Source organism: Gymnoscopelus microlampas (genome assembly GCF_963454915.1).
Source record: "Gymnoscopelus microlampas genome assembly, chromosome: 3".
NCBI classification, from domain to species: Eukaryota; Metazoa; Chordata; class Actinopteri; order Myctophiformes; family Myctophidae; genus Gymnoscopelus; species Gymnoscopelus microlampas.
The window spans coordinates 53,333,380-53,361,169 of NC_139940.1; the positions used below are offsets into that span (position 1 = coordinate 53,333,380).

At 41.4% G+C, this 27,790-nt stretch overlaps 3 protein-coding genes across 4 annotated transcripts in view; 1 reads left to right on the forward strand and 2 right to left on the reverse strand.

The window, feature by feature from the left end:
* The window catches only part of LOC311041442 (uncharacterized protein), a 30,923-nt gene extending 13,618 nt beyond the window's left edge, over positions 1–17,305 (forward strand). The window contains exons 6-9 of one of the 2 annotated variants that reach the window (XM_084051817.1): positions 1,373–1,448; positions 5,703–5,765; positions 7,686–7,755; positions 15,157–17,305. In XM_084051817.1, coding sequence (XP_083907943.1) covers positions 1,373–1,448; positions 5,703–5,765; positions 7,686–7,755; positions 15,157–15,239 — 292 coding nt within the window. In that variant the 3' untranslated portion in view covers positions 15,240–17,305. Of the gene's footprint in view, positions 1–1,372; positions 1,449–2,377; positions 2,454–5,702; positions 5,766–7,685; positions 7,756–15,156 lie in introns of both variants that reach the window. The other variant, XM_084051818.1, reaches the window with a different exon arrangement.
* A 3,857-nt stretch (positions 17,306–21,162) lies between these two features.
* LOC311042447 (caspase-3-like) overlaps positions 21,163–27,790 on the reverse strand; it is a 31,394-nt gene continuing 24,766 nt past the window's right edge. Inside the window, exon 6 of the mRNA XM_084053186.1 lies at positions 21,163–21,824. Within this exon, the coding sequence (XP_083909312.1) occupies positions 21,680–21,824 (145 nt within the window). The 3' untranslated portion in view covers positions 21,163–21,679. The remainder of the gene's footprint in view (positions 21,825–27,790) is intronic.
* LOC311038888 (caspase-8-like) lies at positions 22,289–27,455 on the reverse strand (the record flags this gene model as incomplete). Its single annotated transcript, XM_084048513.1, has 6 exons — positions 22,289–22,860; positions 24,840–24,948; positions 25,142–25,200; positions 25,866–25,893; positions 26,152–26,234; positions 27,371–27,455. 6 exons carry the CDS (start codon positions 27,453–27,455, stop codon positions 22,289–22,291), a joined length of 936 nt encoding a protein of 311 aa, XP_083904639.1.

The window sequence follows — 27,790 nt, forward strand, 5'->3', positions numbered from 1 at the left end:
TTGACCAAAAGCTCTTCCCAGCTTCAGTTCAGCCCCACAGACACTGTCATTACAGCATCTTAACACACACACACACTTATTACAAAGCGTTGCCAAGCATCAGTCTTAAGTTAACACACACAGTTAGAAGTCCCTATAGGCCTCCACCATACTGTCTGCATGTATGTAGCTCAGCTGTGCAGGTGTCAACAGGTAAACACCCACCCTTGTGTCTTGTTATTGCCTGACATACCCCCCCCCCCCCCCCCCCCCCCCACACACACACACACACACCACCATCACACTTTTTCCACAATGCACTGCATCTGTTGTGTTAACCAGTGAAACCCAATATAATTTGTACGCCAAATGTCAAAAATAGCCGATCCTACAAGCTCACAACACGGTAGATAGGCTATTTTTGCTTGTTTTGACTAATTTGAAAGAAATTCAAACATTTCTGAAAGGTTTTGCAAAAGAGCCCAAAATAGTGACGCCAGGGTTAATGTGTTTAATGTGGTTAAAGTTGAACCTCTGAGGCCCTTTTTATTATTGTCGTATGATGGCGTGGTGTGGTGAAAATGGCTCACAACGCGTTCACAGCACAATCTGTTCTGAGCTTGTTGATCTGCTATTTTTTTTTAAAAAGCGATTGCCTATATAATGACACGGCCAAAACGATTGATTCACAGCTTTAATTAAATACATGAAAACAGTCTTTCATATGAAGACGCTCCAACAGAAAGCAAGGCATTGATGCATCGAGTGTGATCCCTGGGTTGTGTTTGACAGCTTTACTACACACCATCAGTAGCTGCACGCCCGCTTTTATGACGCCACACCTTCATTTTTACATTCAGAGCATTCATGCTAGTTTCTGTGCCATCAAACATGTATTAATCTCCGAACTGTATTATTTGTTGTTAGGATGTATGTAACGTTGTGATTTGTAAATTCACTTAAGAGTAGAATGCCAAGGAAGAATGACTTGTATGAGGATAATTGGTGAATACATTCCATAAACGTGGGACTGCTTAAGTCGCGTGGTAATAACATGCATCATTTTCCCCCCCTCTGTGTTTACATGTAAAATATGCCTGCTGGTTGCATGTCCTGCCAATGTGTCAAACTCCCTCCATGCATCTGTCTCTGTCCTTCTCTGTCTTCCTGTCTCTCTTTGTCCCTTCTCTGTCTTCCTGTCTCTCTTTGTCCCTTCTCTGTCTTCCTGTCTCTCTTTGTCCTTCTCTGACTCTGTATTTCCTATCTGTCCCACTCACTTGTTCTGTCTCTCTTTCCGTCTCTCTCTCTCTCTCTCACTCTCTCCCTCTCTCTCTGTCTCTCTCTCTCTGCATGCGCTGTGTCTTGTGCCTCATGTTGCTCGCATCACTAACAGTAAAGTCCGGATGTTGGAGGAACAACTGAGAGGTTTCGACCAATCACTGAAGAGCCTGCAGGCCTCTGAGGACAAGGTACTGGTCTATCCCACTCTCTTGCCACCTGTCACTCAAACCAGACGACGGCCAATACGAAAGGGGGCCGGGGGAGGCGTCTTGACCCGAAACACCCCCCTCCCCCCTTCCGTAAAAGTGGCTTGTGAAGTCCCCGCCCACTCAGGAATTGACTCAACGTATCACTAAAGTATTGTCATTTTATTGCATCCGATACATTATTTGCGCTATATTTTAGGTGACCCTCCCCGCTCCCCCCTGCTGGGACTTCATCACTGCAGCGCTGCATGAGCTCCGGCCTACAGAATATATATATATATCACTGCATGACCTCCCAGCAACCCGCCGCTTCGACGCCTACCTCGCTTTACCCCTCGCGTCGTCGTCCTCCCACCCCCTCTTCCTTCTCTCCTTCTCCCTCGTGTTCTCCACCAGCCGCATCTGCATGTCCTTAACCTCCTCTTAGGCAGACCTTTTTGTCTCCACAGCCCGTCCAGCTTCACTCTGCCAGGACACTTCCACAGGCAGTGCCGTGCATTCAGTTAGCGTTGCAGGGTTTTTTTTTCTTCCTTTGGTGTGTAACTCATCCACTGTCAGGTGTTCTGTAGCTAGGAGCCGGGCCCCCCCCTCCCCCGCTAGTCGGCGGAGAAAAGGTCAAAGGTCATTCCTTGCTCCCCCCCTGTTGTTACTTGTTGTAAATCTCTACGTCTGTTTTTTGTCTCTGTCCTCCCTCTTTCCCTTCACCCTGGGGTTGTTCTTTGCCCTCTTCTCCCTCCCTCCACCACCCCACCCCTCTCCCCTTCTCCATTTTCTTCACCCCCCCCCTCTCCTCCTCTTTCCCTCCTCCCATTCTTTCCCACCTCTTTCCACGCACCGCGAAAACCTCTTTACCCCCCCCCCCCCCACACGAACAAAACTCCCACATTTAAAAAAACGCGACAAACCGACAGCAAATGTGGCGAGTTGGAGGAGGAGCTGAGAAATGTCACCAATAACTTAAAGTCCCTGGAAGCCCAAGCTGAGAAGGTAGGAGGGGGGGATGGAAGGGCCCTGCATGCCTTTTACACATCAGACATTATGAAGAAGCACTACATGTATGGCTCACCGTGGAGCACCCCTATGTCGAACTGCACAGTCACTGTATGGCTAAAGCCCCCGAGTAATGCTTGGCCGTGTGCCACGTCGCACCCCGAAAATAGCAGATCGTCGAGCTCACAACGCGCATTGTGAGATTGTCGATCGACTGTTTTCGGGCCGTGACACTTGGTGCACATATAAATCACCCTTTATGTCGGCTTAGGAATAGGTCTCTGGATATAGTTATAATGCGAATAAGTGATGAAATTTGGAAAACAAGTGGAAATCTAAATGTGGTATTGGTGCACCCCTACATTATCTTTGTGCTGTGAATCAAGTCTAACCTCAAGCAGATAACAGAAGCGGACGACAGAAAGAGACTTTGATGATTATACTGTAAATTTCTCTCCTGCGCCTCCACCTGAGATACAAGTTGTTATATCCTATTTAGTTCAGAAAGTCTGCCCAGAGCATAGATCATTCCAATGGAGAGAATGTAACGTTACAGTAGCTTATTAAATATGTCTTCATTTTTACTGGAGACCCTCTAAAACTCACTTTGAGAACCACTATAGCAGTGATTGCTTTGGTCTCAGAGAAGCTTACCAGCTAACGTGATACTATCCATATTGCTCACTCAATACAGTATTTTTTCATTTCCTGCCTGGGGGGCCTGTTTGTCAGTTCATTAGAAACTAAGTTAGACTTAAGACACCAGGTAGCTATGGGTTCAGGATCCGAGTTGAGAACCACTAAAATGTTTTCTACTTATTTTAATGAAGGTGGGTGCTCTGCAGCATTCTCAGCTAGCTTTCTTTAGCCGACCGTGCTAACCCTCGACAGAAGTGCACAGTCAGTATTGCCTAATCTATGCTCCATCATACGATGGTGTCACCATGCCGAAAATAGCGCATCTACAAGCTCATAATGCGTCGGATCGACGTTGCGTTTTGAGCTTGTAGATTGGCTCAGATTTCTGGTGCGCGTCCCCGTCTTAGACAAAGTATGAATCAGACTCAAGTCTTTGTTTCTCGTGCTTTCACACACACACACACACACACACACACATACCCCAGAACCTGTTAGGGTTGCTGTCATTTCACTTTATGTCCTGGCTGTTTGGCATTGCTCAACTGCCTGAATGAACGCTCAGGCTCGAGTGGCCCAAATACAGGGAAAGAGCCACACGGAATTTTAAAGGAGCATTTCACCCGTAATATGTATCTGAGATGCATCCCAGCCTTCAGTGCTGTCGATTTTAAGCTTAAGTGGACTCTTTGTAAGCTGGTGTGTTATTTCCCCAGCTCCTTGAAGACATTCAGCCACACCCTGCCTGGCTGCCCGAGCAGCTGCAGTAATGGAAACGGCACATAAAGCCGTGTCCCTGAAAGGCTCGACAACACTGAGCTCCCCAACACACCAGAGCTTTGTAGCTCAGAGAAAGAGGCTCTTTATCAGCGCATTCCCTTCCTACAGCAGACAGAACTGGACCAATGCATCCTGCCACTGATGTCATTCAGAGAGACAGGCTGCTTTCCTCCCCAGCCCCCCCCCCACACAGCAGCTAGCCTAGCTTAGCCTAGGCTGGGCTGACTGGACACTTCTGTAGGGATCATAGTGCATACAGCGGTAATTACTACTGGCTGTCCCAGGGCCTTAAGGACATTAGTGTACTCTGCAATAAATACCACTGGCCGTCCCAGGGCCTTATGGTCTTAATGAATGGTTTAGATGCCATTTTGTCACATGTGGTGACTTATGTGCCACTAATACTTTTCCTCACGTGGAAGAGGAATTCGTTATGCTGTAGTAAACTGTTCAACAGTAATTGAAAATAAATCAATTTGAACTATAAGAAGGTGTTACTCAATGCATAGATCACGGCGCTAAATTATATTCACTGGGGGCTATATTGAGTTCTCCAATATAATGCTTAAGTTTTGCAAATTGACAAAATTCAATATTTTGATAGCAAAAGCATTCTTATTTAATGTGTAGTTTTGAACGACTCAATGATAATGAATTTAGTTATATAGCGCTTTTCTAAACTTTAAGGCTGAGGCTGGAGTATAGGGAGTTGCAGTAGTCTAGGCGAGAAGAAATAAGACCATGAATGATTTGATAGGAATTGGGCTGCATGAGAATTGTCAATGATGATTATTTGCCAAAAGTATTTTCTGTCTCTATTGCTTCACATTTATATGTGATCCTGCCTTTGCCAGGGCAGGTCCTGACAGTCGGAGGGAAGAATGTGATGTTGAGCAATGATATTTGGTCCATAGATCCCATATTACCCAGCACTATTATTTTATTAGTGTTGGAAGTCCAGGTCCCATAGTTTTTATATATTACTGTGCAGATGTATTTTATATTGGTATGCAAATGAATTTATACATTGAGTTAAATGTATAATTATGTTGATGGCTCTTAATATTGAAACTAGAAAAAGGTCATGCCCTAATAATAATAATAATAATAATAATAGTCATTTAGTCAGTCAAATTTCTACTTACAGCCATGAAAGAGCTTTGCTCTTTGAATGATTACCTGTTATACATCATCTCTACTGACTTCCACCCTAGATGTTGAGATCACATCACCCTGAACATGTTGTTTTCAAATCCAGCATGCTAGTTCGGCAGCGCTACATGTCTGTGATTTCAAGACTCTGCTGTGGTAGGCTATATTAGTTTTGGTGCAGGCCAAACTTGAGTCTAAACTGTAAAAGTGGCTCACTAAGACACCTCCGACTAGGTTGAATGTGCACGGACGCAAAGACTCTCGTAATGCGAGTTTTTCTTGGGATATGTCGTCACGTTTATACATGTATATTTTGGTGTTAATCTACATCACTACATCTGTTGAGATGGATCATACGCAGGCAAGGCAAGCCTGGTGGGACATGTTATCCCATAGCCTGGAGAAACAATTGCCCTGTGATTTATGATATTTAAAAATTACTTGATCTTTATAGTGCGTTGCTGTTGAATGCAGCTGTTGAAAACGCCAACTAAAAATATGGGCTCAGGACTGTATCGGAGACTAAAGATGATCAGGACATCTCTACCATGCCCAAATGATTGTACAGATTAAAAGCCATTGTGTTTTATCTGCATCTGTACTTCCTGCTTTCTCAGACGTCTGGTTCTCTGATTGGTTGCTTTGTTTTCTCTCCCTCCCTCCCCCTCCTCCCCACAGTACTCCACAAAAGAAGACAAGTATGAGGAGGAGATAAAGAATCTGACCGACAAACTCAAGGAGGTGAGACGACCGCCACGGATTTGATCTATAACCCGTCACCGTGCCAAAACGTGTGTCGTCTGTGTCATTAGAGCAGCCATGCATTGACAGAAGACGGAAGTCGTACAATACATAATGACACACCAGAGACAACAGCGCCTCATGTTCTGTACCATACGATGAAAGACATGTTAGAGACAGAATATAGATCTGCTACAAGTACATATTGCTCTACTTACAGAAATGAGGCTATGCTTAGTCTACATTTTAGATGGTTCATATCGAATTAAAAACAGCCAGCACACTTTTGTGTTTGACTCTCAGGTAGGGCTGGGTGATAGGGCTTTCACCAACTAGTCGACAAGTATAACCACTAGTCGACCTTGTTGGTACTAGTCGAATAGTATTTTATTTTTTGCATTCTTTTAATTACATAATTAATTAATTTGTCGCCATTACTATTATTATCCTCCTGCCTTTATTTGTATCAAAAGGGGGTTGAAAGTATGCCCAATAATAGCCCATTATTGGGCAATAACCCCCTTTTGAGGATCCTTGGACACCCTGGTGTGCTGCTGTGCCATAAGCGCTTCCCTTAAAACGGCATAAAAATAAAGACAGGAGGATAATAGTAATGGCATTAAAACAATGTTTTTAAAAAAAATAAAATGGGTAAACATTGACTAGTCGACTACCACTGGGTCAAATTAGTTGACCAGTAAAACTCTCTAGTCGTGAAAGCCCTACTGGGTGACGTGGACAAAATATAATTTTGACCAAATATCTCTATTGATAGTTTGGGGTTTGACAAAAAAGGTTAGCATGAAAAAGCTTTACTTGATGAAGGGAAAGTAGACTAAGGGTTAATAACTTCCCTATAATAAGCTTGATAAAAAGTCAATCCTTTAAGAAATTAAAATCGGGACATGGCCCTGGGTTACACAAACATTTAAACCAAATGATTACAGATGGACGACTGGAATCTACAGCGAAACAAATTGTCAACAGCCTAGTCTACTGCATTGTTAGCATTTGGAGATACTAAGTGAAGAACTTCACATGCTAACATCCTCCACCCCTCAGCACAATGGATACATATAGTGTTTAAAAACACACCCAATAAATTCTACACCCAGTGATGTGTCTGCATCAGAGCTATGAGAGCTGCACCCGCTTGTAAAAATAAAGACGAGCTCCGTGAATGACTGACTTGAAAGGCCTTTGGGTGACCTAAATATCCATGTAGAAAATACACTTATCGCTACCTAATGGAAAGCCTGAACTGACCCAAATACACACTTCACTTAATTTGGTCCTCAGCATAACACCCACCAAGTGTGAATTTGAATGGATGAACAGCTCTTGAGATAACGTGAAAGGCATTCATACTGTACAGACATACAGAGATTATTGGTATTTATAGATGGATGTTGATTGCAGGTTCATGTGTGATAACGGCAGTGGTGGAAAACCTACTCGGATATTTTACTTAAGTAAAAGTATCAATACTGCAATTTAGAAATACTCCGTCACAAGTAAAAGTCTGGAATTCAGAATTTACTTGAGTAAAAACTATTGGTATCAAAATGTACTTAAAGTACCAAAAGTAAAAGTATTACAATGTTTTAAAATAGCATATCTACAAGCTCACAACACGCCGCAAAGCTTGTATATTGTCTATTTTCAAATAGCCTAGGTATAAAATAGGGCTGAAGTGGTTAATGTTAATGTTTTATGATATAATTGATAATTACAAAGTAACTAAAGTTTTCAAATACTTGTAGTGGAGTAAAGGTACAATAGCTGCCTCTTAGATGTAGTGGAGTAGAAGTAAAAGTACTGAAAACGGGAAATACTCCAGTAAAGTAAAAAATGCCTCAAAATGTAAATGTACTTAGTTACTTTACACCACTGGATAACGGTTTGTTTCTTTTGTGTCAGGCTGAGACCAGAGCTGAGTTTGCCGAGAGGACTGTGGCCAAACTGGAGAAGACCATCGACACTCTGGAAGGTGCGCGTCTCTCACTCTCTCAATCTCTCTCTCTCTCTGTCCTTGATCCAGTATTGTTCCTGTAATAATTAGTTTTGTTTCCTCCAGTCCGCTGCCATTGTGCGTGGTCAGACCGCGTGTCTGTCCGTCTCAGCAGCACGTGGCTGTTAGACAGGAAATGGACCCTGCTTTCAGTGACCGGCCTTCTATGACGGCTCCTCAGGTGCTGTTTTTTTTTGCTCGGGCCTGTTAGTGGAGTGCAGTTTGTAATCCTTTTGTACACGTACGGAGACTTGTGTGCTGTGGAATGGAGTGTGGTTTGCACTGGAATGCAGTCTGACTTGGCCTGGAGTTTGGTGTGATGTGGAGTGTTTGCCTATATAATTGTATAACCTCGTTTTATTTTTTGCCTTGACGCCCCAACAGAAACTTGAACCACTTTAATCCTGGCGGCCCTATTCTGGCCATAATAGGAAAACGTTTGTAAAAAAAATATTTTAAATGTGTTTAACAAAAGTAGCAGAAATGGCAGATCTACAAGCTCACAACACATTGCGTTGCAACATTTTCTGACCTTGTAGATCAGCCATTATCGCCATTTATGAAATAGGCCTTAGATTGTAGATTATATGTAGATTGTATTATTTGCCCTGACATCTAATCTAGGCCGTCGTGTTCACAAGTTCAATTCATATGCTCTGCACCCTCTTATAGACTGTTCATTTGTCGACAAATGAACTGGCAGTGGACAGATTTTACTGCTGTTATTTTACAAAGGACGAGTATGAGAAGACTATATAATAATTTAACTCAAAACACACGCTAACATGTTTGCATTACAATACCTGTGAAGACCTTTCCATTGATCCTTATTGACAAGATTCAACCCCTAATAGTAATGTTAACCCTCACCACTACATGCCTAGACTTTACCTGACCTTAATAGGCTCTATGCACAGCAGCCATATTGGGAATGAATTGGGCCCCTTCCTTACTTCCTTCACAGGTGTTACCAATAATACTAATTAAGGCTCTGTTCCATTTAGTGTGGCATAGTGGTTGTCTTATTTTCAAGGTCCCCCATACCTCTGAGAGTGTACAAATGGAACCAAATGGACCCTTACGGGTCCATTTGGTTCCATTTGTACACTCAGAGTGACACACCCACCATAAGGGGCCATTTGGGAACCAAAATGGAGTGTTTCTTGTGAGCCAACATGCACATTATCAGCACCATGACCAGAATGGAACAAAGCCTTCATTAGTATCATTAGTAACACCAGGAAGTAAGAAGAGGCCCAATTTCTTTCCAATATGGCTGCTGTGCATAGAGCCTATTCTAATGCCTAATTGTTCGTACATCAGCAGGAGCTGAGGCTGTGTGCGCGTTGGCCTCAGAGATGAAGCGCACACCCAGGAGGAAGGCGTCACTCTGCGTCAGGTGACACAAAGGCCCCTAGAGACGATTGGAGTAGAGAGCAGTGAGGCGGGACTTCAGGGTCGCGTACTTCATTATCCGTTCTATTAGAGCTGGGGAAGTTTGGCTGGTTCCCATGACAATCCACACCGTCTGTCCGTCATCGCTGTGGGGGTGCATTCCAGTTGTTTCGGTGGTTCTTAACCAGTGGTCCGGGGACCACCAGTGGTCCTTGGGGGGGTGTGGTGGTTCGTCGGGGGTGGTAACCAGGGGGTCCCCAGCGAAATTAGTTGACATAGCGTCGCAATCATTTTAACCACTTAGCTTTGGCTATTCAAAAATAGCAGATCTACAAGACAAGCTCATAGCGCGGCACCGAGTGCCTCGCTATGAGCTTGTGGATCTGCTATTTTTGAAAAATCTTGAAAAAGTGTGCATATCTTGGAATATATATATTTTCTAAAGTGAACGTTTTTAACTCAAAATCTGCTTCTGGGGGTCACTGGCACAAAACATTTTCAGATGGGGGTCCGCGGCCTAATGTATATCAATTTAGGGGTCCTTGCCATGAAAAGGGTTGAAAACCGCTGCAGTAGATGAATGTAGCAGTAGATTTATATGTAGCTAATGCGCAGTGCGGCGCGTTTTTTCTACTTTTGTGTGACATAGAATGGCGAAGTACGGCATTTATTTACTATAAATACGGAGATGAGAGGTGTCTGTCCGACAGTATATGCAATGTGGCCCTCTGGAGTGAACTGTGTAAATATATAGTGGCCCTCTCCATCTTCAAAGTTGCCCACCCCCTGCTCTAAATGGCTGGGCTGCACACCGTGCCTGCACATAAATGTGGGGCTATGTACGAAGCTGACTTAAGGACCAGCAAAACATCCTCACATTGCGGGGGTTTTCCTGCGTGAAAAGAGCTCTCAGAGCTTGCTGCGTTGCTTCCCCTTCTGATGAGTCAGTCTGTTGTGGAATTGCTGTTGGTCTGTTGCCGTGGAAACACCCCCCCCCCTCCCCCTCCAAAAAAAAGACATCTTGAGGAGTCGCACACAGCCAGTATATCTGCCTGAAGCTCATAAGCTTAACACCTCCCCTGGCCCATCAGGGGGAGGGGGTGGGGATTCCCCTTTGGGGTTAGCGGTGGATTTTTGCTTCCCACATGTGTGCTGCCCGGGTTTGAATCCAGGTGGTTACACACGCACCGAAACGTCTCCCGGGCCGTCTATTCGTCCTCTAAAAGGTCTCGGTATCAATTCCCATTGTGTCCTGTCTAAAGTGTCCTTGAGAAAGACGCCACACTCCCCTGTGTGCTGACTTGTAGGTGTGTGTGTGTGGTGAATGGCGATCAGAAACAGGAAGACATGTAGTGTGAGTCACTCGCCGGAGGGCTGCGTTAAGTTCTGCTCCTTTTTAGTTTCAGTCAACTGGTGTTTCCCCTAATGAGCCGTTAAACTATTTTAGTTTGTTTTTGAACTCTCTTTATGAACTGATATATAAACGGCATTCAACGAAAAGAAAAATGATTAACACGTCGATGCTTTTATTCCGGTTCCTGTTCTGTCCCTTGTGTTATTTATTTAGTATCAAATACGTTGTCTCATGACATTTTACATGTAGAACAGGTTAAGACCGTACGCTAAAGCTCTGCACCGCAAGTGTGGAATGACACTTGACCAAACTGACATTGAAACAACACAAAATGTGTTGCATAGGATCTTGGCAGTGGGTAACTGGCGTACCTCTGGTAAAATGAATGCTTGGCAGATGCCTTCCTCAAATGTAATATAAGCTCTGTTTCCACAACGGCGCACAAGTACCGTACATTCACTTCATCGTTTACATTTTGTGTCGATGCTGTCTGCGGGTCGCTGACAGTATAATGCTCCAAACTCGGAACGTTGTGAGACAAGTAGTGCCATGTGGTGTTCAATACTTGTCATGCAAAGCATAAATTGACCTTTCCAGACATTTCACCCATGAGCAAGCACTTGGCCACGGCGGCAGTTAGAGAGTCCAGTTGAAGGGCCTTAACTTTCTGATGTGAACATTGATTTGTGGTTCTCTGCAGCGGAAAGACTACAGCCTCTTGTTGCACGTTTGCTTTTAATTGAGCAGCCCTACTGTTGGCACAAGATGCAAACAGTATCTCTCTCTCGCGCGTGCACACTGATTTAACACACACTGTATGTGGAGCTGTTTGCCAATGACGTCACTGCAGTCATGCTCATAAAGTGGCGTGTTCCGCTGGTGGATTTGAGATTAACTTAACAGTTCAAAGAGAAGGTTGTGTGCACATCCCACGCCTGTATTTAGGCCAGGTGCTGGACATCAAGGAGTGATCAAGGAAAAGAAGGAGGAGGTCCGCAACACTGTTTCAAGCTCCAAGAAACTCTTTTTTTTAATGCAACGTTTCGACCCTTTAGGTCTTCATCAGGCAAAATTTATGATAAATTTTGCCTGATGAAGACCTAAAGGGTCGAAACGTTGCATTAAAAAAGAGTTTCTTGGAGCTTGAAACAGTGTTGCGGACCTCCTCCTTCTTTTCCCAGATTAACTTAACAGGACAGCATTGGGAGCACTGGTTCAGTACATAGACTGGTTGCGGAGAGATGGTCTCTCTCTTGCGCTGTCTGTCTGTTGTCTCGGTATCCTGCTCTCTTGTTGTGATTCATTTAAACACGTCTGTCCCCTCTGTCTCATACTGTCTGTGTTTGTCGCTCTGTCCCAGTTCTGTGTGCGCGCACACTGTAGAAGTACTGCCCAAATGCCAGTATTTCTAAACGATGCTAAGGTTTATACGAAATATTTTTTTCAATCCAGCATTGTGTGTCGTCGTCCCCCCCCCCCCGCCGTGTCGAAACGGCTTCAATAAAGACTTCCTGTAGATACTAGGCTGACTTCAAATAAGAGTGCAAACACAGATTTTGAAGTCCACCTACCATAGAAATATGCCTTATAATTAATAATTATAGTGATTTTAAATGCTGAACAACAAATTCCAACCATTGGTTGGAATGGCTGGGGTCAGTGCTACTAATTAGAGAGGAGATTTTGTGTCCAGAGTTGTGTTTATGTGACAGACTGTCCCTAAATGTCCCCAGCTGAACCTCTCACTGCATGGACTGCGGTCAGAGATGTCACTGTGAGTGAGCCACTTCTGCCTTCTAACCCAGCTTTTATTGGATGTCAGTGTAGTGGAATCGGTCCATTTTCTGATTTTAGAAAGGAGGACATGTTGTTCATTACGCCTTGCTACATCACCATACAGGTGCTGTACATTAACCACATGAACCCCAGCCTCCCTATTCTGGTCATGTCGTCATGGGAGAATATTCTGCCAAAATAGCCAAACATTCTGCCAAAAAAGCAGATACAAGCTTACAACATGTCAGTGTGGTGTTGTGAGCTTATAGATCTGCTCATTTGATGCACAGTACAACAATCAATCACAGAGGGTTTCAGGTTAACTCCTTAAACCCTAAATATTTTGACAGATCTGCCCATCGGTCATAGTACTGTATTAGATTCACATATCATACGGCCTGTCGTTAGAGTGGACAGCAATGAGGTAGGCCTGCCGAGTGCGTTAAAGGGGTAGAAGGACCGCTAACAAAAATAGAATGGGAGGGTTGACTCAAAAATGTTGGGACAGGAATTAAGGGAACACCAGTGAATTCAGGACACCTAAAAATATGAAGCTAGTTTTGGGTGGTTGCCTGAGGCAAATGTGTTTGTTGTTTAATAATGTGTTTGTTATTTATAATAAGTAGTAGTTTGCCATTTTTTAGGCAAATGTGTGTTGTTTAACAATGTGTGTGTTATTTATAATAAGTAGTAGTTTTTAAGTCTTCATTTGATAGACCGTAGAGAGACAGGAATTGTGGAGTGGGAGTAAGGGGGATGACATGCAGCAAATGGTAACAGGGAATCGAACCGGGAACTTGCTGATCGGGGCATTTTGTGCCCCCTGTGGTAACGGTGGGTCCTAGCCATTTGGCTATCGGGTCGCCCCATAACGCTGCCGGAATGTGCTTGTCATTCATACCAAGTTCTGGGAAATGCTCCAATTGACAGTAGCACAGTCCCTAGACTTTGCTGGTAAACAACGCAAACGGTTCGAGCAAAGGCTGTGTGTCAGGCTGTTTCCAGTCAGTGTCCTGAACGCTGCTGGAGGTAAGAAACAAGGCCAAGGAGATGCTGCTGCCAAGGTGACGCTCGGCAGTTAAAAATAGACTCGTCCTCTTCTAGTCCAACCTCGCCGTATTCCCACAGCTCACATACCTGCACACTCAGGCTGCACTGGATACATGCGTTCACTTGGAGCACGCTCGGTTTCATCCAGCGACCAACAGAGTATTAATGAGGCAGTGACTTATTAAGAATAATGTGTCGCATGAAGAGGTTGTTTATTTGTGTGTTTTTCTCTGCCAAACATATGGTGATTAACACATTGACTGCCTGAATTATTTTCACTGCCTATTGTTATTCATGCCAGTGATTTTTCAATGAAAAAACTAAAAGTACTCAGGAGCCGAGATACAAGATTTTAAAGTTTTTAGTTAACAAGGAAGTGGATGAGAGTAAAGATCTTCGAAAATTCATATCTCCTTGGTCTTTGGGTCAAATTTAAAAAAAAAAAAGTTAAAAAAAAAAAAAATTGGATTTTTTCTGTTCTTTTTTTCTAAAATCGAGTTAACTCGATCTTGGCAGGCAAGTGATGAAAAGCTAATATCGAGTTAACTCGATCTAGGCAGTCAATGTGTTAAAAGTGGTCTGTGACACGGGCAGCGTGACACATAAACTATGAAAATGTGGCTGTCAAATATTTATATCAGTTGATGACTCATTCATACAGGCTTTTATTCATGCTGAAAGATTGACCTTCTGAGTACAGGTCAAGTTTTACTCGCCCCAAGGTCATGCCCACTTGCCCGAAAAGTAAATCAAATGAATGTTAAATCCAATCAATAACTGCAGAGTGGTGGTGAGCATTATTTGTTCTTTCATGAATAACCAATAATATTTAACCCATTTTGGGCGGGAACCCCGATTTGTAACTATACCTTTCAGGACGGGAACCCTTTTTGGGGTTCTTGTTGCTATGTACAGTATATAGCAACATGCATTTGTCATCATTTTTTTATGAATATTTGAAGTTTTTCAGAAAACTTGAAAGCAACCTGAAAGCAAATTGCACTTTACCGAATGTTTAATTTAGGGCTGGGACTCGATTAGAAAAATTAATCTAATGAATTAGAGGCTTTGTAATTAATTAATCGCAATTAATCGCATTTTAATCGCATATCAATATTTGACCTGAGAACAGTGAAAAGCAATTTTTTTAAATGGATTTTGGCATACGTCTTTAAGTACATGTACTCAAGAAGGTATTTGGTATGAGGTATTTGGGCGTGGGCATCATTACAGATTCTGATTTGCCCAGCCAACATTATCAAGCAGGCATCATGTTTTCATGAGCTGGCTGCAGTGACTTTGTTGTTGTCTGTCATGTCTGAGAAGTTAGAACCACCGCTGTTGGTGCGCTGTAATATCGGTCCGTCTGAAACTCGTCCAGTGAGAAACGTTCCGCGGTGCAAAAATCGGTGCGATTAAAATGCGTACATTTTTTTTAACGCGATAATTTTTCTGTAATTAATTGATCGAAATTAACGCGATAAAGTCCCGGCCCTAGTTTAATTACTTGCCACGGGCAGTTGGGCAACTGTTAGTAACCCTGTGTGTTCTGTTCTGTGTGGATGTACTCATGACAACATTACAATGTGGATTTTGTCTTTCTGGGTGAATTAATCGCATGAAAAAACACAATCGGCGTGCGAGGAACTTTAAGCCCGGTTTTATACTTTGTCGTGTGACTGTCGCTCGCCGAAAACAGCTGTGAGCTTCTAGATGAGCCTTTTTTCGGCATGCAACACCCTCACACGACGGGAGCATGAACGTAGCATCAATCACTAAATGGCGTTTCTTGTCCTCCTCCGCAGATTCCCTGGAGTCGGCCAAGGAAGCCAACGTGAAGCTCAACGCCACACTCAACCAGACCCTGGAGGAGCTCAACTCCTGCTGAGCTGCTTGCTCCTGCCCCCTCCTCCTACCCCGGCACCTCCTGTCCTCTCTCTATCCATGTACCCTTCTCCTCCTACCCTCCACCTCCACCCGAGTCTCTCTCTCTCTGAGATCTTATGGGGGTCGGGATGAGATGTCATTTGAGTCGTTTTGTTTTTGTTTTGGTGGAGGTAGCAATCTGTCACCATGGCATTCCTTCTTTCCTCATTAGAACCCTCCCTTATCCTCCTCCACCCATGTATGTCCTTTGTCCTTGTTTGTTTGGGTGAAGGGAGCTCTCTTGACCATGCCATACCTAGCCAAAATGTTAGCTCCTTTTACTCACTAGGCCACTATCTCCTCTCTGTTCTACAAGAGGACATGTCCATCTCCATATTCCCTAATTTACCCAAGTTCAACTCTTTTCTCCATTGCTTTCTATACATTCCTGCTTTGAGCGTGCAATTGTTGTTGTTTTTCTAAGAGGATTCCATGCTTTACCTTCCTCCTGTCTTGTCTGGCCTTAAATGTCCCACGTCTGGTCTGTTAACAGGGCTACTAGTGCTCTTCTGTATGCACACATCTCTGGAGGAGCCTGAATGTCACGCCTCTTTTTTTTTCTTTTTAGAACACAGGAGACATGTTTTGGTGACGAGCACTAATGTGTTTTTTGTTCACGTCCCTTGCCAAGCTGAATCATCTTTGTCTCTTTTCCCACAAAAACACACAAGTTGTCCTAAATCCTCACCCCATCCTAGCCTCCCTCTCAGAGACGCCACCTCTCAGAGACGCCTCCTGTCAGCTGACTGTGCCAACCCCCTGCCCCTCCCTTTTTTTCTTCTTCTTCTTCTCCTCAGTATTTAATGTTGACATGAGAGGCCAGACTGGGAGATAAAACCTGTTGGTTTATCTGGAATAAGGGAGATGTTTAACATTTAGGTTCTTTCATTAACCACTTCCAACCTGGCGGCCCTATTCTGGGCATGTCATTATAGGCAAAGATTTTCAAAAAAAATATCGGAAATAGGCTCTATGCACAGCAGCCATATTGGAAAGAAATTGGGCCTCTACCTTACTTCCTTCACAGGTTTTACCAATGATGCTAATGAAGGCTCTGTTCCATTTCATGCAGCACAGTGGTTCTCAAGCCTTTTAATTTCAAGGACCAACATAACTCTGAGAGTGTACAAATGGAGTATCAACCAAAGGGTCCATTTGGTATCAACCAAATGGACCCGATACTAATGAAGACCCACTGGTGTAGCAGAGTGTTTCCAGTGAGCCAACATGCACAATATCGGCACCCTGACTCTGTTTGACCAGAATGGAACAGGGCCTTCATTAGTATCCTTGGTAACACCTGTGAGGAAGTAAGAAGAGGCCCAATTTCTCTCCAAAATGGCTGCTGTGCATAGAGCCTATAGCCGATGGACAAGCTCTTGCGAGCTTGCCCGTCGCTTATTTTCGCCCGCACGATGATGTATAAAATATGGTGCAAGTGGTTATGGCTCACCATCGCATGACTGTACGTAGAACGGTTTGTTTGTTCTTCTCAACTCTTAACACGGGGGAATTGAATTTAGTCGTCTGATGTGTTTAGATGAGACTGAATGTCATATCTGCAACTGGAAGTTAACCACAGATGTATTGACCAATCACCATCATTGTAGTCATGTTTTGTTTTTTGTTTTTTTCTTGGTTTGCCAGTGATTTTATTCAGTTTTTTTTTATGAGGTGATGTGGGATCAGGGTGTAGGGGAGAGGGGAGTGATCAGCCAATCACATCAACACATTCCACTGCCAAAACGGACAGCCCGCGGGGCCAATGACGGGCAAATATGGAGAAGGGAGACCCGCCTCTTTATCAGGATGGATGATTTAACTTTTTTTTTGTCGCATAATGAACCCTATGAAATAAAGTAAAAATGTATGGCATGGAAAACATGTTTTTAACTGGAAGCTTGCCCTCAACATGGCAGAGTTAAAGCCTTTTGTTACCAGTTATTTTCTCATTGTAAGAATCATGACAAAAGAAATTGACACAGGATTTTCTTTTTTAAAAATAAAGCACCATGATTGGTATTTACATTCCAGACTGTTGTTTTTATTTGGTTTAAAGAAACCCTCTTTTTAATGGTGAGTTATTTCAATTGTTTTCAGGGAGATATAGCTGTGAAACTTCGTTATGAATTCACTATGAGTCGAGATGTAGTATACGCTCTTTAAAAACCCCAATCCACATTATGTTTAGTTAATGGTACACGCCATCACTAAATGGAATCCCAACAAGAGACTTATGTGTTCAGAGACATTGTATATACTCCTAGTATTAAGTCACTTGCAAAATCTAACTGATGAAGATGTATTAAAAACATTGAAAATGTTATGTAATTTCAGCATTACAGATTACTTTACTGATTTCTGACAGTATAATGTGAATCATGTTAATTTCCATAGTTGATACTTGAGTGTAGCACAATACATTTAGACCAGATTGTGGTCTATCATAATATAAATGATGTTCCGGACACAACAATGATCATAGCACTTGAAGGGATATTTCACTTTCAAACATGTTTGGGGGTCATTTTAACGTCTCAGGCTTTTGCAACGTGAGGCATTGTAGATCTGAGCTTGTAGATCTGCTATTTTCAAATGTTTTGCCTCTTATATTATTTGACAATTTGGCCAATGTTTGACCATTTTTTTATAGTTTGTTGATTGCTTTTGATGCTTTTTTAGGTATTGAAAGGGTCTTAAAAGTCCTTAAATTGTCCCCTCCCCCCCTCCTCCCACTGGGGGTTCCGAGTCCCGACCCACAGGCTGAGAACCACTGTTGGGGTTTTGTAAGCTGTTTTCTGTGTTTGGGCGCCATCTACTGGCTAAGATGGCATACAGCAGTGTCCACAGTTGAACTTGGTGGGAGAATGCATTCTGTGCGTCATGGCTTGTGAAGTGCTTCATCCTGATGACACATGAAACCATATCAGGTACATCATCATGTCAGGTTTTTTTTCTTCAATTCTTTTGACAGAAAGCTTCATTTCTAAGTGCAGATTCTGCCTCAGGTTGTTGTGTTGACAGTGATCTAAAACATATTCATGTAAACACATTTATTTTGGGTCTACATGACACGACTTTACAAATGTATTCCCTTATGATTAGATTACTGTCCTTTTAATTACTATTATTACTTAATGCTGTAATGTCTGAAGAAGCCAAACAAAAGAAGTTTTACTCGTATGTAGTGAGCCTGAATCTTTAACCTTGAACTTTATCAGTGGTGTCAGTGGACTCATCCACAGCTAAGGAAATGCACAGTGCATTGTTTCTTTATTCTAGAGATGCTCACAACACATTGTGGCGTGCTGTAGTTGTAGCTCATATTTTTACTAGTTAAGCAAAAGCATAAGTTTTAATTCTGTATGTCTATATCTTAACATATATTTGAGGTCTAAACAACAGGAACAACAGTACTGCATCAGTTTGAAACCATCCACCTCCTCTCTGCAGACGTATTTAAAGCTGTAATCCTACACATTTATCCTCAGACAATAGGAGACTTGCTTGGTGGTGCTGTGGAAAACAAAGATAACACAAGATGAATGGCAGCAGGTAAGCCTTGAAGTCCAGCTTCAAAGTATTTACACCAGATTGACTCCTGCAGTACAAATGGATCATGCATACTTCTGTATTTTATTTTTACATAAGTATATAGGCTATGCATGTTTACTTAGAGTTGCATGCTTGCAATATGTAACATACTTTTGATGTAAAAGGAATCCAAGGATCCAGTAAAGATATACGTATCACAAATAGTTACACACAAACTACCAGCATAAATAACTGTATATTCCTAGTCTGTTGAGATTCCAAGGCTTAATCAAAATAAATTAAAAAAATGTCAGATAAAGTTAAACATGCAATTTAGCCTACAATTCAGGCATTTGTATAAGACACTCATATACAGAAGGTGCAAGATCAGAGTAAATGGCAACATACGACAGGGTAAATGTACATAGAAAACAATGAAATGAAAGTAACTAGGATGCAGGTAAACATCAGACCTAGCATCTGTCTAAACAACATGCTATCTAAATAACAGTCTTAGAATTAGTATTCAAGTATGTACAGTGTATGTCTATCTAAATATGTGAACAAAGAAACATCATATTTATTCATATTATACTTCATCTATCAAAAACAGGCAACAATAAATTATGAAAGGAATAAGGAGTGCTAGGGGGTGAGGTAAACAAAGTGATACAAGGAAAGAATAAGGAGTACTAGGGGGATGTACAAGAAGTAATACAAGGAATAAGGAGTGCTAGGGGGGTGAGGTCAATTCTAAAGAGCTGAGTTTGCAGACTGTGGTAGAAGATGGAGAATCGGTCTGCTGTCCTGACTGACGGGGAGGTCAGAGATCATTCCATGGCTTAGGAGGCAGGAGGTAGAAGGGTCTAAGATGCTTGGAGTCCTAGTCTTTGGTCCTTTATCTGGATGTTTTTATTTTTGACAACAGACTATGATGGCTTGAGTTATGACAGACCTAAGAGTTTATGGCATAATGTTGCTGTATCTGTATTGCTATGTTGATGCTGCTATTTGATTTGAAGTGGGTGCACTAAAGCGAAATGTAGTTGACGCTAGAAAAAGAATGACGCTTCACCGGCGCGTTTCAATGTTGTAGCGCTCCATTAGCAGCCCTGCTTCTACATTTCGGCGTTCTTCGCCGTTTTATTTTTTTTTTCTCACGCCGTTTGGTGCCCCCCCCCCCCCCCCCACCCTCACGCCGTTTGGTGCCCCCCCCCCCCCCGTCTGTGATCTGATCAAGCTCAGTGTCAGTGTGGAACAGGAGATTATTATGCAGAAAATATTGAATAACTACATTAGTTTCTTTTACAAACGTAATATATCTTGCTTTCTGTATCTCTCATCTTCTATTTTATTTATTTCCCTTGTAATTCTTTCTGAAACGGTGAGATGGTTCATGTAATCTTCAGAGATCAACACACTTGGAACCACTTGTAATGTTTTAATATAAAATATAATTTATATTATATAAAATGGAGAACATTGCATATAATTATAGTCTATATATTGAATAGACATTATTTTATAATCTTTATTATTATTGTTCTATAACTGTAAAATACATTTTAATTCATTTTAATCTGAAAAATAATACAATGCTAAAATGATATTAATAATAATAATAATAATAATAATAATAATAATGCTCTCTGAAGCAACATGTGAATGTGACCTACTGTCTACCACTGTATATAATAGCCTACCATATGGATATACAGTAATATGTATTAAAAGACATCATTTGACTTTTTTGTATTTTTATTGAGACAAAAAGGTACAGATCTCCCAAAGGTATAAAACATCTCAGAAGGAAGAGTAATTCCCCATTATTCCAAAAGGAGCTGAATTACGTTTCCAGGTGAAGGTATATGGACATAAGCACCCACGTAGGCTGGATTAACATTTAGGGTGGGCAAAATGTTGGGCAAAAAGGCAAAATCTTAATCAGGGTGCTAATTAAACAAGTGTATGTGCTAGAAAGTAACATGATAGTAGGTAGATATCAAACGTACTGTACATCTGTGGCAAAAAATAAATAAATACAAAAACTTCAACAGATCAATGGATTTCTAGCACTTAGAAACTACTTAATTTCTCTAAATGTGTTTGGAAATGTAAAGTTAACATTAACAAATGCAGAGCGGTAGAAGTACACACATTCCTCACTCAAGAAAAAATGACAACAATCAGTAATTAAGTATAAAAGTAAACATAGTCTGACACGAGAATGGTTTCTGCCCCGCAAATATTTTTTTTGGCCTAGAGTATTCAACTTGGACAATTCCAACTATCTAAATACAATCAATAGATACAAATAAGAATTTAACCTGAGACTGAGAGAGCAGCCAGCCAGCTTCTGGAGAACATTTAATAATCATTGCACAGCTGAGTTCACTATTTGCTTCCATTATTCTCTCACTGCACTAAATTGCAGCCTATTTAAGAGACCAGGATGCCATCATATTCACATTCATTCTGTATGTTGACGTCGTGTATGCTGCCTGTGGGCTGTCGAATGGTTAACTTGACGTGAGTGATTCCTGACAAATGCATTCATAAAGTAACTTACTTTCCACCTCTAATCCCCTGAGTAATATATTGTTTCCCTCTGAATCCTAGTACATAAGAATACAAAAATCAGTATTGCTGTTCCCAAATGCAAGTTTACTTTGGTGAATCCTACCCAGCATTGTGTGTAGATGCAAGCTTGTATATCTAAAATTGGCGTTAAAAATGTTGGTTCCACTAGTACCACTTAACAAGGGTATTCAATTAAGAAGAAGGAACAAAAAGAAAGATTTCAGATATAAGACACCAAAGCTACAAAAATAGTTGGTCACATCTGATCTCAGACACCTTAAGTTGTGGCTAAATAGGACGGAAGACAACCAGCCGTCTCAGAGTGTTCATGGAATCTGGAGACTGTTTGAAATCTCCACCCCCTCTCAGTTTTCCCGCCAGTTTGCACACGTCATCAGTGACACGGGTGAGGATTCTGAGGATGTCGTACCCCCTGGAAGGAAAACACAGAAATTAATAAATGTTAATGGGGTTGAGGAAAACAGCTCAAGAACATGTGCTCACAAGAACAAACCATTAACCAGACCTCTCTATCTCAGCAGACTCATCACTAATAATGATATTATTAATAATAATAATAATAATACATACGTTTTATATAGAGCTTTTCTAGGTACTCAAAGTCGCTTTACAGAGCAGATAAAAACAACTTTATTAGAACAGACTAGTTAAAAGGTTAAAACTATAAAAGAAAAGTAAAGGTAAACAAAAACAAAAGGGAGGGGCAGCGGTTGGAGTTCTATGTAGGGAAACTCCTACACATTTTAACTGCAGTGCATAAAACCCCAACAAATGTCCATAGTCAGGCATGTCACATACTCTTTCCTCACATGTTACCCCAATGAATACAAATAATCTGACTTGACAGTATTTTGTTATAACAAATGTATTGAGGTTTTACCTGGGGCATCCATATTTCAGTTGATTGCAGAGTGTCTGTATGTACCAGGACCCCGTCCCATCATCTTTCCTGGCCGCGGCATACTGGTCGATGGTGGAAAAGCCAATAAAGTAATCAGCATATTCTGGAACGGAATATGAGTGCCTGTCGGATGTGTTCACATGTCCATCAAGGTCGACAAAGTTCACACCTTCCTGAGCCCCACTCCCCCGACAGGCTTGAATGAAGAACAGTTTGGGCTTGTTAAGGAGAGCAGGGCATGTTTTGCTGTTGAATGGACGGATGATGTCCCTGATGGGAATGGTCCGTCCGTCAGTTCCACGAACGCCCTCCGAAGTTCCATGACTCAGAATGCAGCAAACGAAGGCATCTCCATGACGGGGAAGATCCTTAAGGTCAGTGAACTTCTGGCCAGAGCCAGACCACTCCACAACATTGGATTTTTGCAGCTCAGGGAGGCTCTTCAAAGAAGAGAAGCTTCCCAGTATATTTAGCATTTGGTCCTTTCTTTTGTCTTTACACATCAACACCCTGAAGCCCAGCCAGGTGAAGGTACGTGCCAACTCAGCTGCAGGGGAAGAAAACAAACATTTGTTTCCATTTACAATACATACAATAAAGTCCATATAGAGGATATGCGTGTGACATCATCATCAAACCAGGAAGTTATGCAGGAATGCCTACTGAGTGTCAAAAAAATACTTTCTGGCCTTGACAGCCCATGCATCCAAACAGAAAAGTCATATCTGATTGCATTAAACAATGTTAAACTCATTTTGCATGTTTCTTTGCCACTCGATTTGCCACTCGATGTGCCATTCACTTTAAGCATGCGCATATCCTCTATTGGTAAAAGCTCCAGTAGCAGCAAAAGATACATTTACAGTAAAAGGCGGGGTGCAGAGGATGCTACAATCAAGGGGCTCCTTCCATGGAGCTCGCTTTTGTTTGACTCTCTTGGGCAAGTTGGTAGGGGACAGAAATCTAAGTCCAAGGTCAGCCATGTTTTTAAGTTACTCTTAAGCATAGATAGGGAGTCGAAATCTTTAATGGCTATTGGTAGGGCACTCCACATTTTGTTGTCAGCATAGTAGAATGCATTTGTTCCCCATGTTTGAGCCGGATTTGGGGGGAACAAAGAAATGTAAACATTTCATGTTTACATTTAAGGGTGTTGTGTGATATTGTTTTATTAAAACAAAAAGGTTTTTGTTAAAAAGTTTTGATTGAATACTTTATTAGACAGAAATGTAAACAGCACGTGGATAAAAGGATAACACAAAAAATCCTGGGAACTTGTTTCCATTGTGGTCCTATATATTAAAGCTCTATATTCCGATATTAACAGGGGTCACCCCATCTCTCAAGTTCATTAGTAAACAGAAAAAAATATTTCTGGCTTGTTTACTACATCCAATCAGGAGAAGGAACCCATTTATCAGCTTCAATTTGCCTGAAAGACAGAGGCATCAATTCATAAAAACTAGGGGGTAGCAAAACCTGCAAGAACACATGCTTTGTGAGCTTGTAGATCAGCTATTTTTGCCATTTCTGAAAAAAGAAAATTGCTTTTAATGACATGCCTAAAAATAGGGAGCCCAGTTTTAAAGCGATTTATGAATGTATGGTTGCAGAAAGAAAAAAAGTGTACTGTATGTAAGTGTAATTTGCAAAAAGCTTTCAATGGTGGAGGAATAGAGTTTAATAGAGGTTAAATACAAAAGCTAGGGGTGGCAATTGCCATTTCCTGTAACCCCAACTAGTGCCCCTGCTAAAAGGTCCTTCCAGACTATACTTTAATAGTGTGAGTGTGATGCTTCACTAAACCCGATCCTCTGTCCTCCTTCCTAGCTCCCGTCACCGGCCGCTGCAGTTTGCATGCTGATCAACGCAGATGCTGACTATCCTTATATTACCCCCATACCACGGTTTTTACATGACCATTTATTTGTTTAAATATTATTGTAATTGTGCACTTTATGATTTTATGTTATATTAGCGTTGGGACAGGTGTATACTATATAGAGGCTGCTCGCAGGGGTGTGGGGTTATCCACAGTGTGACTACCATAGTCTGTCCTTTGCTGCCCCCTTTTTGATGAGCACCCATGAAATGAGTATTTTCAGTGTGTTTGTAGTGACATTCCCTGTGTGCATTTCATCTATTGTCATATGAAAGCACCGGTTTATAGTGGGATTTTTAAGGCTGCTTAAATATTGTTTGGCTACTAGCAATGGTGGCTTAACCTGTATATTGCTGTTGACATGATTTGAATGAGCTTTTTCTGTAAACCCCTGATTATTTTAAGTGACTGCACTGCCTTATGTTTCTGATGAACTGTTTTTATTTGAAATCGTACTGTTAGTTACCACTTCCTAAACTGCCTGTTGATTGTGGTGTCTCTGGGATTCTGTATTTTCGAGCCCCTCCTCGGAGACACTTATCCCCTTTAAGAACTCGAGCGCTTATGAGTGAGGACCGAACAAACTATACAACATAGAATATTATGACAAAAAGCAGTAAAGAGTATGAGTGCATTATTTATACCTGCATCTGCGTCTGTTCCTTTTCTAGGTGCATCGTTTTGACCAAAGTCCTTGTTGTTTATGATCACACAGAGACCTGCGGTTTTGCTGGTAAACCTGTACAGGTCATCCTAAAAACAGAAGATACAGATTCTAAATACACAATGGTACTCTACAATGCCTGCTGCAGGATGTATGCGGTATTACAGTATTACTATGAGCACAGAGCAGGAATAGAAACAAAATAAAATAAGTTAGAACTACTTTCTGTAGAGTTTTCACTTTTTGCAGTCAAAATATTTTTGTGAATTTTTCACTACTTACGTCAGAGTAAGAAGCATCTTTCACGTCCTCCTTCCTACTTGTGGTGTAGTCTGTAACAACTGGGTGAGGAAAGACAAATGCAATAATATAGCTGCAAGCAGCGATGGGGCCAAGGAATAAAAGGCAATATAGAGATAATAGCACAATAAGAAGTGAAACAGAATACATTGAACTTGAGACAAAGCAGCCCATTGTATTAACAAACGAGCATTCTGAACAGCTGAGCAGACGGCTGAAGGATTGTGGATATTGTAATTTATCTCTGTATTGTGTTTCTTATAATGCAGATTTTTGTGTCACAAATTCTGTTATCATGACAAAAGTTTGCAATTTATTTTACTTCAACTTTCTAGACAACACAGATGGATTGTAAGTATTCTAATTAGACTCATACATTTTGTCACCATAGTGACAATATGTGGTTAGTCGGCTTCATATTCCGACAGCGGATGTCGGGGGTGCTGGGGGCTGGAATTTTAGATAATGGTCGATAGATTTTGTCTAGAACATTTCATGCGAATTGCTAAAACAAAGCTGTTTAGAGGTCATAGGTCAAAGTGGCAAAGTTGTTTGTTACGACCTACGCACTGCATGCACCTGGCGCACTAATTATAAAACTAACAGAAACAATAGAGGTCCTACGCACTACGTGCTTGGCCCCCTGATAGTAATAATAATAATATCTCCTTAAGCATTGAACTGCACAAGGACAATAAATGCTCACCTCTTTGTGGATCCTTCAAGAAGCCATCCTGTTGAACACAGTCATGTTATTTCATTTCAAGAACATGTACAGTAGAGATATATTGAACAACATTATGTCTTGAAAGAGGGAAGAGATAAAGAAAGCAACGAAGAAAACATTTAGACAGACATACAGACAGACAGACACTGTCTGATACTGTTGTGAAAAATATTTCTCATACAAGAGTTTCAGCACATAGAAAATGGTAACATAATTGTTTTTTAAAGTGATTGAATGAGTTTAGAATGTATCATGTGTTCTTTACCAGCTCGTTTAGCACTTGGCAGACGGCGTCATTAATCCCACTCTTGTTTTTCTCATACAGGCCTTCTGTCACAGCGATGCATTCTGGGAGCAACACAGACACAAAGTTGATTCAGCTGCTCAGACCAAGCCCCTGGACTAGTGTCCAAATCTGACATTGCAAGATTAGTTCTACTGCGCATTCTTAGCCTGAAACCCTAGTGTGTATCCATCTTGGAAACAAACAACGCTGTGGGCCTGCTCTGTGAACAAAACCTTCTTGGTCAAATACGGAAGGAGTATGTAATTCCTTGCAGTCCTTTCCTAGACCCATGATGCTTTTCTTGTTTTGCACCGTGTGTACACACTGTATCGGCTGCTTTTTTTCTACGTGTATAGGTTATATGTACATATCTTTGATTATGTAAAAAATGTAAATACAATCTTTGCTCTCCCTCTCCTTGTCGCCCAACAACAAAATGATTGATCTCGTGCAAAAACAGAATTCACCCACTTCTTTACACTTGTTAACTGTGATGTGACAATAAAGTTGATTCTTGATGTTAAGTCTATGGAAATAAAGAATATTGAAAACATATTTCTTCCTACACCTTTTAACACTCCTAGTACTTCATGCATAAATTGACAGACTCCATTTAAATTTAAGCTATCTGAGAATTAGATTTCATCCATTGAACTTTTTGACATTGTTTATGCTTTTGGAAATATATTTGTAAACACCACTTTGAGTTGTCCTTCATTGGTGTAACTTTATATTGTATGATTGTTCCTCTCTTCTGACATACCTTTATTGAACTGCTGGTCGTACAAAAGTATTAAGTAATTTCTGGTAGATTATACGTTTTGAACCACGTAGGCTTGTGGATTACATCATGAACTCACTGTACAGTCATTGTCCCTCAATGAGGTTACCCTAGTAATCACGTACTACAAAATTGCACATACCTGTTTCCCTATCAACATCCTAGCAATCATCTCTTAGATGATAACATCTGCCTAACGACACCCAATCTGTTGCTAATTTTCTTTTTCTTTTTTTGTAATCATTTTCTACTTTTATCCTGTTCTCCAAACTTTAATACTCTATTATTTCCTCTTACATTGTGTTCTGTTCAGTCCCATTTAACATTTCTCCCGTCATTGAGCATTTCACCAGTATCTAGGTGGGAGTTATAAAACCATTCAACTTTCCAAGTGATGCTTGTTGCAAGTCTTCTCACCTCTAGAACTTGGTCTTCGGTCGGGTTTTTCGTTCCAGCACCTCACCATGAGGTCTAACAGCTCCTCCAGCCCTGGGACATTCATTCTATTAACATACTCTAGGGATGGCCTTTCTCCGGGGCGAACATGTAGCTGTTTGTAGCAGTGATCAGGGTCTGAGAGAGTGGAGAGAAAGATACATGATTGCATGGGTTGGGAAATAGAGAAAGAGAAACCTTAGTAATACACAGAATGTCAACTTGTGTTTCTAATTATTCTTATTGTTGAACTAACATTAAGGCAACGAGTGATTAAGGGACTGTGTCCACCAAGATTATTATTATTCCATGTATGTTTTTCATTATTTACTATAGGCACTCCAGCAGCATGATGAGGCACTGAGCATTTGGCTCAGATAATTTTAATTATTTTGTCAACGT